The 12,743-nt window shown below is 42.9% G+C and overlaps 1 protein-coding gene across 3 annotated transcripts in view; it reads right to left on the reverse strand.

Annotated features, from left to right (window-relative positions):
• COL2A1 (collagen type II alpha 1 chain) overlaps positions 1-12,743 on the reverse strand; it is a 308,500-nt gene that overhangs the window by 267,386 nt on the left and 28,371 nt on the right. For all 3 annotated transcript variants that reach the window (XM_030198168.1, XM_030198167.1, XM_030198166.1), the window contains 5 exons: positions 6,941-6,973; positions 6,762-6,794; positions 6,535-6,588; positions 6,296-6,388; positions 1,395-1,472 (listed from right to left, as the gene is read on the reverse strand). In XM_030198168.1, coding sequence (XP_030054028.1) covers positions 1,395-1,472; positions 6,296-6,388; positions 6,535-6,588; positions 6,762-6,794; positions 6,941-6,973 — 291 coding nt within the window. The remainder of the gene's footprint in view (positions 1-1,394; positions 1,473-6,295; positions 6,389-6,534; positions 6,589-6,761; positions 6,795-6,940; positions 6,974-12,743) is intronic.

Below are 12,743 nucleotides of genomic sequence, written 5' to 3' on the forward strand. Positions count from 1 at the left end.
GAACACATCGCCTTCAAAATCTGCACTATGGTTCACAAAATCATCTACGGAGAAGCACCGGGATACATGACAGACTTGATTGACCTACCAACCAGAAACACATCCAAATCAACACAATCATACCTAAACCTGCACTACCCAAGCTGCAAAGGACTACAATACAAATCAACTTATGCATTAAATTTTTCCTACATCAGCACACAACAATGGAACGCACTACCAAAAGCCTTGAAAACTACATACGACCACTTACACTTCAGAAAAACACTAAAAACTCACCTGTTTAAAAAGGCATACCCTTCCGATCCAACTTAAATGCCTGATCTCTGCAACACAACAACACTAAAGTTCGTAATGGTCATTAAACAACTATTCCGTTGTATGATTCCTTTATGTGGTCCTACCACATGAACCTTATCTTACCACAACAAAACCTTGTATTTGTTTACTCCGGAGTCTGCAACCACGCTCCAGCACTATGTAAGCCACAATGAGCCTGCAAATAGGTGGGAAAATGTGGGGTACAAATGTAATAAATAAATAAATAAATAAGGGAGGATAGGGAAAAGGGATAAGTGTTTGAACTGAGGCTTGAAAGAGAGGTGAAAACATGATAGGGAAGGATAGATGATGGCAGGGATGATGATCTGGGGTGATGTTGGTGTGTGTATGGGGAATGAGATCAGAAAAGCTGGGTAATGCATCGGAAGCAGGGCCACTGAGAGGGAGGGGCAAAATTCCCTAGGCCCGGGCCTCCAAGGGTGTCCAGCGCCAGGGTCTCTCTCTCTCTCCTGCTCTTGATGGGACCTGGGTGATCGCATCCTGACACGGGCAGGAGAGAGAAAACTTTGGCACTGGGCCCCACTTGGAGGCTGGACTTCAGGCTAGGGCTCTGGGCAGCTTTTCCTCTCAGGCCGCGCGTGCTTGGTTTTGAAACCGAGCATGCACAACATGAGAGAAAAAGCAGCTGCAGGGGCAGGCCAAGTGGCAAAAGTGAAGAAGAGCAGCACTGGAGGAAGACCTCTTCTGCTGACTGGGCCCTGGGATCCACACCAGCCAAGGTAGTTGCAGACTGCAGTTGCAGCGGGTGGGGGCGGCAGCAGCAGCGGTGATCCTTGGCCCGGCGGTGGTGGCCTTGTCCCGGGCCTGGCTCAATCTCTCGGCAGCCCTGATCAGAAGGAGGGTTGGTACAAGCATCAGATGGGAATGGGGAGGTCAATGCATTAGGGCTGATGAATGGGTAGGTGAATGAATTGGAAAGAATTGGGAAGAGGGGTGAGTGTGTAAGGAAAATGTGTTATGGCAATCACCAAAAAATGTGCTGTAAGAACCTCTATAGGCCTGCTAAATCCCTTCCAAACATTTCAATGTTTCTGGAAGACACTCATTCTTACCATTGGTCCTTGCATTACACCCAACTGGGCACCTCCAGCTTTCTCATCAAATCCTCCAGTCATCTGAGCAGCAAAGTTCTGCAAAGAAAGTACACAATTAGCTGTCGGGTTACTCTAGTAGTGCAAAGAAACAAGGAAGGGCAGCAAGATGAAATGAACAAAAAGATGGTTCCTGTTGTAACAGCAGTGCTATCAATGCCCAAGTCCTGGAGGGAGATTTTATTCATTTAAGTTTGGTGTATCATCATTCATGCAAGACCTCAAGGTGGCATGAGTCGTCCTGATTTTCTGACATCCCCTGCTTGTATATTTTGGTACCTGAACTATTGATTCAAAATGGAAGATAAAAGACTATCAACCACACAATGAATTTAAAATGAAACTCAAAAACCAAGAATACAAAAAACTCTCCTTTCAGAAAATGGGATCATTTCACAGATCCACTATAAACTTAAAAAAAAAAAGTCAGCACATTAGACTGAGAGGAAGGAGAGCTAGGACATATAGGCAGTATAACCAGATGGCTTCAAGTCACCAGGAACAAGCTGAACAATGTATGCCTGGACCTACAGTTCCAATCTTCTTAGGGAAATCAGTGAAAAATCAGAACTGAATCATGCTGTACTTGATGAGATCTGGAGCTATCTAATAACCCTATGACTAATAAAAATCATACAATAGTCTCTGTTGAGTGATGGGAGGCATGCAATAATCTCTGCTAAGTAACAAGAAGCTTGCAATGGTCTGTTAAGTGACAGAAGGCTAGTAGCGCTATAGAAATGATAAGTAGTAGTAGTAGTAGAAGGTATGCTATAGTCTCTGTTGAGCGACAGAAGGCATATAATAGCCTCTGTTGAGTGACAGAAGGCATGTAGTAGTCTCTGTTGAGTGACTGGAAGCATGCAATAATCTCTGTTGAGTGACTGGAAGCATGGAATAATCTCTGTTGAGTGGCAGGAGACATGCTATAGTCTCCGTAGAGTGACTGGAAGCATGCAATAATCTCTGCTGAGTGATAGAAGACATGCTATAGTGTCTGTTGAGTGACTGCAAGCATGTATAATATCTGTTGAGTGGCAGGAGACATGCTGTGGAGGGGCATAATCGAACGGAGCGCCCAAGTTGTCATGAGGGCGTCCTCGCAGGACGGCCCCGTAAAGGGGCGGGGCAACCCATATTATCGAAACAAGATGGGTGTCCATCTTTCGTTTCGATAATACAGTCGGGGATGCCCAAATCATGAAATTTAGGTCGTTCTTAGAGAAATCCTTAGGTCATTTTTGAGATGGTCGACCCGGTTTTCAGCGATAATGGAAACCGAGGACGCCCATCTCAAAAACGACCAAATCCAAGCTATTTGGTCGTGGGAGGAGCCACCATTCATAGTGCACTGTTCCCCTTCACATGCCAGGACACCAACCAGGCACCCTAGGGGGCACTGCAGTGGACTTCACAAATTGCTCCCAGCTGCATAACTCCCTTACCTTCGGTGCTGAGCCCTCCAACCCCCCCCCCCCCAAAACCCAATCCCCACAACTGAACACCACTACCATAGCCCTAAGGGGTGAAGGGGGGCACCTACATGTGGGTACTGTGGGTTTGGGGGGGGGGTTGGAGGGCTCAACATTTACCACCACAAGTGTAACAGGTAGTGGGGGATGGGCCTGGGTCTGCCTGCCTTAAGTGCACTGCACCCAGTAAAAACTGCTCCAGGGACATGCATAATGCTGTGATGGAGCTGGGTATGACATTTGAGGCTGGCATAGAGGCTGGAAAAAAATGTTAACATTTTTTTTTGGGGTGGGAGGTGGTTGGTGACCACTGGGGGAGTAACTGGAGGTGATCCCTGATTCCCTCCGGTGGTCATCTGGTCAGTTCGGGCACCTTTTCGAGGCCTGGTTGTGAAAAAATGGACCAAGTAAAGTTGGCCAAATGCTTGTCAGGGACGCCCTTCTTTTTTCCATTATTGGCCGAGGACACCAATCTCTAAATCACGCCCCAGTCCCGCCTTCGGTACGGTGCCGACACGCCCCTGTGAATTTTGGTTGTCCCCGCGATGGAAAGCAGTTGAGGACGCCCAAAATCGGCTTTCCATTGTGCCGATTTGGGCGACCCTGAGAGAAGGACGCCCATCTCTTTCGAAAATTCACCTGCAAGTCTCTGTTGAGTGACTGGAAGCATGCAATAATCTCTGTTGAGTGGCAGGAGACATGAAATAGTCTCTGTTGAGTGACTGGAAGCATACAATAATCTCTGTTGAGTGACAGGAAGCATGGAATAGTCTCTGTTGAATGACAGGAGGAATGCTATGATGACAAGAAGCAAGCTGTTGTTTTTGACAAATGGTAGTTGGTATGTTATAATCTCTAGTGAGTGACTGAAAATGTGGCAGAATCAGGGCTCTTCATTTTCAGGTTTTATTTTATTTTTCCCCAATGAATATATTGGTGTTGACTATAAAAACAAAAATCAGGAGAAAATCAGTGCCAGTGATAAGTTATATTTAACTCATCACATTCTGGATAAATATCAAGTGTTTACTTTGGTAGGCAAAAATGTGAAGTGCTGCTCAGCTTTGCCTCCAGTGTCAGTGGAAAATGAGGACTGGGGAGCACACCGGGGTGTGTGAGTGACATCTCACTACTAAAGTCAGATAGAAGATGAGGCTGAACCAGAAACAAATTCTATAGAACCACAACTAAATTATGCATGGTGAAGCGGTACAAAATTAGAGCAAAAAAACTGAATACAATTTTTTGTAAGACCTGGGATATTTGGGGTAAGTTTCAGCTGAACATGAAAAGCCCTAACTATAGCCTATCATGTGTGGGAGAAAGCACGCTTGAAGAATCCTGCTCACTGTGCAAAGACATTTCTACTGAGCCCTCAGACTCAACCTGCTTCTTTTACTCAGGCCAATAATCAGCTCTTGGCAGTCAGCAATCTTGAAGGCGCTGACCAGCCTGAACAGACTTTGATCCAGAAATCAATGCCAGGCCCAATCCGAGCACCTCTGGCATGAAATATCTAGATCGACTGGCTGCCAGAAATTATCCTGACACCAACTGTTCTACAGACCGGTGCTCTGATAAAGGCAGGACAACTTTTTTAGTACCTTAACTTTATCTGGGCACTTATTAGCATTCTGAAAATTGCAAATCCTGGCTCCACCCAGACTCTGGCTCAGACTGCCAAAACACTGATAGTACCACGATGGTCTCTCTGAATTTTCAGCAGCATTATCTTGTAATGTGCTAGCGAAAATCCAGGAATCACCCAACCAGCCTCTCCTGCCTGGTTAAATCATTTTCAATATCGGTCCAACTATTTTCAGAGGGCGTCTTTCCTCATCCCTCATGCTCCCTCACATTTTTAGAACATTTTTTCCTCAGTTATGTTCAGAGCCTCCACGCTGTGTGCAGAGTCTACTACCACTTTTACGCAGACTCTTTTCCTAGTCACTGCCAGTGATAAAAAGCTTTTCCAAATTGGGCCTTTGACCGCTCCTCAATTTTTATGAATCTTTGCATCCCTTCCAATTTGGATTTCATCTTATTCATTAAACCGGAACATTGCTGCTTTCATGCTTAGATATAATTTGAAGTTGTTCTGCAGCTGCAGATATTTATTATCTAGCGTTGATTGACATCTCTGCTGAATTTGATACTGTAGACCCTGTTATTTTGACCAAACAGCTTAAGGAAAATGGCATTTCTGGTACATTACTAACATGGTTTAGCTGTTTCTTCTCTGAACAATTACAACAAATCTGGATAGGTAATGCTCATTAGTCCTGGTATACAATGGCAGAGCTTTCAAAGGGACATGGTTGGGGCACGGTTTGGGCAGGATTAAAATGCACGTGTATAGGGAAAGATTTCCACATCAGGCTTTAGTTCAACTCAAAAACATACAAAGGTTTTTTATATGTACTGATTTTGGCCATTGTTTATTTCTGCCTCCAAAATTAAAGCAAATTAAAAATGGTGCCCTCACTATTTAATTGGTGGCACCTACACGTGTAGGTTTTCAAAATAGGTCAACCACATGTGGAAGTTGCCAAATCACCCTTCCAGGTATAAGTGCCAACGTATCCACATGAAGTTGCTGGCTTCATGCAATTTAGGTTTTCAACATGTGTAGTTGTAAGATGGCTGCTCCTGAAACACATTCTGACAAATGCACTTGTGCAGGTAGCTTAGAAAAGGCTCTGTGTTCCTTTTCTAAAATACCACTGGACATCTTGATTCTGATCTCTCTGTTTTGTGTAAAATGGGGCTCCATTTAACCACCTTTATAAAGAGATTAGCCCAAGGCAGTGTACAGCAGGTACAGTTTAACATAAAACTTACAATTTTTTTAACAGCATAACAATAGTAAAATGACTAAATAAAAACATAAATACAGTAAATGAGGTAAACTTGAGAATAGCAAATTAAACCTAATAATAGGCCTACCATGAAAAAGTATCAAAAATATACACATTTAACAGCACTGAAATTCAAATAACAGAATAAGATGTCAGCATAATACATGTATATTAATGACTGTGCATTTTATGTTATTATTCTGTTTTTCTTTTTCTTTCAGTTCATGTTTCATTCTTTGTTCTAAGTATTTAGGACCTCTTTTACCAAACCACAGTAGTGATTCCCATGTGGCAATGCTGACAGGCCCATTCAAAGTGAGTGTCCTTTGTCGGCATTGCTGTGCCAGGAATCAGTAGCATGGTCTGGTAAAAGAGATCCTTAATCATTTTAAGATGTACAGTGTAACCCATTTAGAATTGTTGATAATGCGAGTTAAAAATGTTAACTAAATAAATGAAAGTAAGAATAACTGATCCTAAATTTTATACACTGTTTGCTAGTAATAGTAGCCAAAGTTTCTTGAGTACTCACTCCTCCAAGGCCAGGTGGACCGGATGGGCCAGGTTGTCCAGGGTTGCCTGGGACTCCTGGTTCACCATCTCTGCCTCGGGGTCCAGGTGCACCCTAGATAGGACAGACAGGAAGAAGGAATAACTTGTTTGCCTTTTTCAGAAGTGCAACACCAGCAAACAAAAGGCTCAGATAACAAATTCACTGAATACCATAATGAGAAAAAGGAAACAAATCTTGTTAAAGGAAAAGCGCCTTACTTTCTCCCCTTTCTCGCCTCGGTCTCCTCGTGGTCCCTGTTCTCCTAATGGTCCCTGAAACAAAACAGGAAGAAATTAAGTGAGAAAACCTTACAAGTTCACTGAGTACACTCTCCTACACTGTGTGCCCTGGAGAGAAAAAAAAAACCTCCCAGCAATAAGAAAGGATCGGTAAGGCTTCCCAGGTTATGCAACTTACACAGAAAGACAGAAAGAATTGTTTGTACCTGTGGTCCTGGAGGTCCTCGAGGTCCTACCACCTAGTTAAAAATAAAGACAAAACTTGAGATAAAAGAGAGAGCACCATCCATATCTCCAATGAAATGGATCTGAGAAGTAAATCTCATCAGCGCTCTTGAGAAAATAAGAAATGTGCTATTGGCTGTTCATTGAAGCCAAGACTTACATCTTTAATATCTCCAGGTTCACCTTTTTGTCCCTGTCAAGAAAATCCATGAAAAGATATAAATGATAGTAATATGCCATCTATGTGCTAAGTTAGCCACTGTGATCCCAGTTTGATGTAAACAGTTCTTACATATTTATTACAAAGGTGTATATGTTGCCCTAACTCAATATTTTTTTAGGTGTGAGTGTGCATGTCTGTGTGTTTGGGTATGTATGAACTAAAACCAGATATGTAGCAGGATTCTGACAGGTTCAGAGAACAGCACATAACTAAAACAGAATCTTGAACATCAGAGTTTACGTAATAAAAGAGTGCTGTCACTTTTTTCTAATGGAAAACTACTGTCCTCTTTGGGAAAGCACTGTAAGCTCCCCAGGGCTATATTCCTCTCAATCTTAGCAAAATATAATCCTCTGCCAATGGCTATGGACTCCCTCAAGATCAATACTATTCCACTGTAGAGGAGAAGAGAGACAGACTAAATCAGTCCTGTATAGGGCTGGCCTGCTAGCTCAGTGGTACTGCTGTTCACTACCAAGCTAGAGATCTGGGTTTGATTATCCAGCTCAGCTTCTGCTTCTCAGACCACCTTTTCACTGCTGCTTTTAGCTCCTAGCCACAACTGCCCTCCCCTTGTCCCTTCCTCCCTTCTCACCCATTACTTCCCTCACCCCTAACTGTCTTGTCTGTCTGTATTATTTAGATTGTAAGCTCTTTTGAGCAGGGACTGTCTCTTTGTATCAGGTGTTCAGCGCTGCGTGCGTCTGGTAGCGCTATACAAATGCTAATAATAATAATAATGATGCTGTGGAGGAAACATTCTAAGCCTCTAGGAGAAGTCATTTCTATTGTTGTGTAGTGGCAACACCTACTGACCACACACTAGGTGCACATATACCAGATTCCTGTCAGAAGCCATAGATTGCGGCACTTGAAGGAAGAGAAAGAGGGGTTCAAATGGGGCACAACCCAGGATAGTTTAGAATGAAAGCTAATGGCACCAGAGCCCAAAAAAGGCACTCATGCTGGATATCCAAAGGAGCAGAAGAAATTTGCCAGGCTTAAAAAAAAGAAGATCTGTTTCACACAGATTGCAGCAAATCAGCTGCAGTTCTGTTCTATGAACAGAAGAAAAGCCATGTTGAGTCAGACCAAGGTCATCGAGCCCAGCATCCTGTCTCCAGCAGTGGCCTGTTGAAGTACCTGGCAGATCCCCAAAAAGTAGACATCTAGCTCATTTCCAGGGATAAGTGAGTGACCTTCCCAAGTCTAAATGGCTAATAATTTCTTAATGGACTTTTCCTCCAGGAACTTGTCCAAACCTATTTTTGCTTCCAGGACCCACACTTATTACACTTAGAGAGGTGCAAATTATAAACTAAGGTGAATTCCAATTCAATAAGGTTCATTTACTATAGGGTTGCATCAGTTTTGCTGTAGTACAAACTTGTGCCACCTTTACCAACAACAAAACAATCCCATAATGTTCAAAGGGGAAAATACATTTTTTGCAGTGGAACAAAACTGGTATAAACCTAAGTGTGAGTCCTAAGAAAGCTTTTACTGATTCTAGAAATTAGATTTGTCAGATCTGTTAGTTAAGAGGAAACGAGAAAGCAGAGAAAAGCCTGGTAGATGGGTAGCAATAAAGACTACAGATGGGAAGAAAGAAGAGAGAAAGGACGATGTTAAGTAGTGGTTTAAAAAAGGTCAGACTATTAAGGCTAAAAAATAGTAAACTTCATTTGCAAGTCCTGCCCATAATCTGAGAATGTAACGATAGACAGGGTTTACTGGATCATAATTACTAGTCACAACAGGATTGGTAGCTTTGCCATTTTTTTTCCTAACTTCCTCAGTTGTCAATCGTGATCTGCATCCATTAAACCCACCCCACCGCTGAACAGGGTTTAGAACTGTTCATAGCATGGAAACAATGTTAATCTCAAAAGCGGATAAGACAAGTCATAATTTGAGTAACAATGGTAAAGCCCTTTTATTACAATTCAATCTTTCATCAGCTTTTGATCTAATAGATCATGATATTTTACTTTTTGAATTGAATAAAATTGAGTGTCAACAATGTGTTAAATTGGTTTCGGGGCTTTCTAGTGTCAAGATCTTACAAGAGATCTGAGAGTTGGAGTAATCCCTGTGGAGTTTCTCAGGGGTCTCCTCTCTCTCCTACTCTATTTAATATTTTTTTCCATACATTAGGTACAGAATTATCTCAAAATGGCTTTACTATTTATAGTTCGGCGAATGATATATCAGTTTTAATTCACATATATTCTTCTTTGCCATAGGTTTTAGTTTTGGTAAATAATTGCCTAGAGTTTATAAACTCTTGGATGTTGAGATATAAACTAAACTAAATATGGACAAAAACAAATTTTTACTTTTGGATTACAGGCCAGAACCCCTGGAGAATCATATTTTGGTTGGTAATATTCAATATCCTTTGCAATCAGTTATACAGCTACTGGGAGTTCATATCAATCAGACTTTATCATTGAATATCCATATTTCAATGCTGATGAAGAGTTCCTTTTTTTTATTGAGGAACTTAAGATGGGTAAGAAAGTAGAGGAGTGGCCTAGTGGTCCTCAGTTTCCATTATCGCTGAAAATCAGAAACGACCAAGTCTAAGGACGACCATCTCTAAAGTTGACCTAAATTTCCAGATTTGGGCATCCTCGACCATATTATCAAAGCGAAAGGTGGACGTCCATCTTATTTCAATAGTATGGGTTTACCTGCCCCTTCGCAGGGACGTCCTGCGAGGATGTCCTCAGAAAAACTTGGGCGTCCCTTTTGATTATGTCCCTCCAAGTGTCCTGCACTGATGATGTCAATTCTGATAACAGCTTGCTGCATTGACGTCCATTTTGATAAAAACCTGTGTCAATGCTGATAACACTGTCCTTTATCAGCAGCTTCTGTACAGTAAACAAGAATTGTTATTCTTCTGTTAGACTTGTTGTCTCCACAATGTCTTAGAGTCTTTATAGAGAAATGAAGCGGTACAAAGAAAAGCTACGAGAATGGTATGGGATTTGCATTACAAGACGTATGAGGAGAGACTTGCTGCACTGAACATGTATACCCTGGAGGAAAGGAGAAACAGGGGTGATATGATACAGACGTTCAAATATTTGAAAGATATTAATCCGCAAACGAACCTTTTCCGGAGATGGGAAGGTGGTAGAACTAGAGGACATGAAATGAGATTGAAGGGGGCAGACTGAAGAAAAATGTCAGGAAGTATTTTCACGGAGAAAGTAGTGGATACTTGTAATGCCCTCCCGCGGGAGGTGGTGGAGATGAATACGGTAACGGAATTCAAACATGCGTGAGATAAACATAAAGAAATCCTGTTCAGAAGGAATGGATCCTCAGAAGCTTAGCTGAGATTGGGTGGCAGAGCCGGTGGTGGGAGGCGGGGCTGGTGGTTGGAGGCGGGGCTAGTGCTGAGCAGACTTCTACGGTCTGTGCCCTGAAAATGGCAGATACAAATCAAGGTAAGGTATACACAAAAAGTAGCACATATGAGTTTATCTTGTTGGGCAGACTGGATGGACCGTGCAGGTCTTTTTCTGCCGTCATCTACTATGTTACTATGTTAGCACCGGTCTTACAATTCAGAGGTGGCCGGTTCAAATCCCACTACTGCTCCTTGAGATCTTAGGCAAGTCACTCAACTCTCCATTTCCTCAGGTACAAACTTAGATTGTGAGCCCTCCTGAGACAGAAAAATATCCAGAGTACCTGAATGTAACTCACCTTGAGCTACTACTGAAAAAGGTATGAGCAAAATCTAAATAAATACATTTTGAGATAACAAGGTTGCTTGTTCAGTCATTACTACTTTCTAAATTAGACTACTGCAACTTTTTTTGAGTTTTTTGATTGGGTGACAGAAGAATTGAATCAGGGACGAGCTATGGACGTAATCTACTTAGATTTCAGCAAAGCTTTTGACACGGTTCCCCACAGGAGGCTTTTAAATAAACTGGATGGGCTGAAGATAGGACCTAAAGTAGTGAACTGGATTAGGAACTGGTTGACGGACAGACGTCAGAGGGTGGTGGTGAATGGAGTTAGCTCGGAGGAGGGAAAGGTGAGTAGTGGAGTGCCTCAAGGATCGGTGCTGGGGCCGATTCTGTTCAATATATTTGTGAGTGACCTTGCCGAAGGGTTAGAAGGTAAAGTTTGCCTATTTGCGGATGATACTAAGATCTGTAACAGAGTGGACACCCCGGAGGGAGTGGAAAACATGAAAAAGGATCTGAAGAAGCTAGAACAATGGTCTAAGGTCTGGCAATTAAAATTCAATGCGAAGAAATGCAAAGTGATGCACTTAGGGAACAGAAATCCACGGGAGACGTATGTGTTAGGTGGCGAGAGTCTGATAGGTTCAGACGGGGAGAGGGACCTTGGGGTGATAGTATCTGAGGATTTGAAGGCGACGAAACAGTGTGACAAGGCGGTGGCTGTATCTAGAAGGTTGCTGGGCTGTATAGAGAGAGGTGTGACCAGCAGAAGAAAGGGAGTGTTGATGCCCCTGTATAAGTCGTTGGTGAGGCCCCATCTAGAGTATTGTGTTCAGTTTTGGAGGCCGTATCTTGCTAAGGATGTAAAAAGAATCAAAGCGGTGCAAAGAAAAGCTACGAGATTGGTATGGGATTTGCGTAACAAGACGTATGAGGAGAGACTTGCTGACCTGAACATGTATACCCTGGGGGAAAGGAGAAACAGGGGTGATATGATACAGACGTTCAAATATTTGAAAGGTATTAATCCGCAAACGAACCTTTTCCGGAGATACGAAGGCGGTAGAATGAGAGGACATGAAATGAGATTGAAGGGGGGCAGACTCAAGAAAAATGTCAGGAAGTATTTCTTCACGGAGAGAGTGGTGGATGCTTGGAATGCCCTCCCGCGGGAGGTGGTGGAGAGGAAAACGGTAACGGAATTCAAACATGCGTGGGATAAACATAAAGGAATCCTGTTCAGACGGAAAGGATCCTCAGGAGCTTAACTGAGATTGGATAGCAGAGCCGGTAGTGGGAGGCGGGGCTGGAGGTTGGGAGGCGGGGATAGTGCGGGGCAGACTTATACGGTCTGTGCCAGAGCCAGTGGTGGGAGGCGGGACTGGAGGTTGGGAGGCAGGGATAGTGCTGGGCAGACTTATACGGTCTGTGCCAGAGCCGGTGGTTGGGAGGCGGGGCTAGTGCTGGGCAGACTTATACGGTCTGTGCCCTGAAGAGCACAGGTACAAATCAAAGTAGGGTATACACAAAAGTAGCACACATGAGTTGTCTTGTTGGGCAGACTGGATGGACCGTGCAGGTCTTTTTCTGTCGTCATCTACTATGTTACTATGTTACTATGTTTCTGTTCTTGGGAGCGCCCAGATGCCAGTTGCAAAAACTAGAGTCAATACAAAATATGGCTGTGAGACTAATCTTTTCATTGCATAAACATGATCGTATTTCCCAATTTTATGTTAAATTACATTGGTTGCTGGTAGAGGCAAGGATCGTATTTAAATTTGCTCTTGTATTGTTTAAATTTTTAAATGGGGATTTCCCAGGATACCTAATATCATGTGGACTTCACAATTTATAACAGGATTAGATAATCCAACAATTCTTTACCGTTTTCACCTTCTCCTAATAATAACAGTTGAATTGGAAGTGGGGTCTACAATCACAGGTCACCATTTTCCCAGTTGATCTCTAAAAAGGGCAGACTGAAAGTCAGTCTTGGGATGGGGGAGTTAGAATAGAAGGACACA

This window comes from Microcaecilia unicolor, chromosome 3 (assembly GCF_901765095.1).
Source record: "Microcaecilia unicolor chromosome 3, aMicUni1.1, whole genome shotgun sequence".
NCBI classification, from domain to species: Eukaryota; Metazoa; Chordata; class Amphibia; order Gymnophiona; family Siphonopidae; genus Microcaecilia; species Microcaecilia unicolor.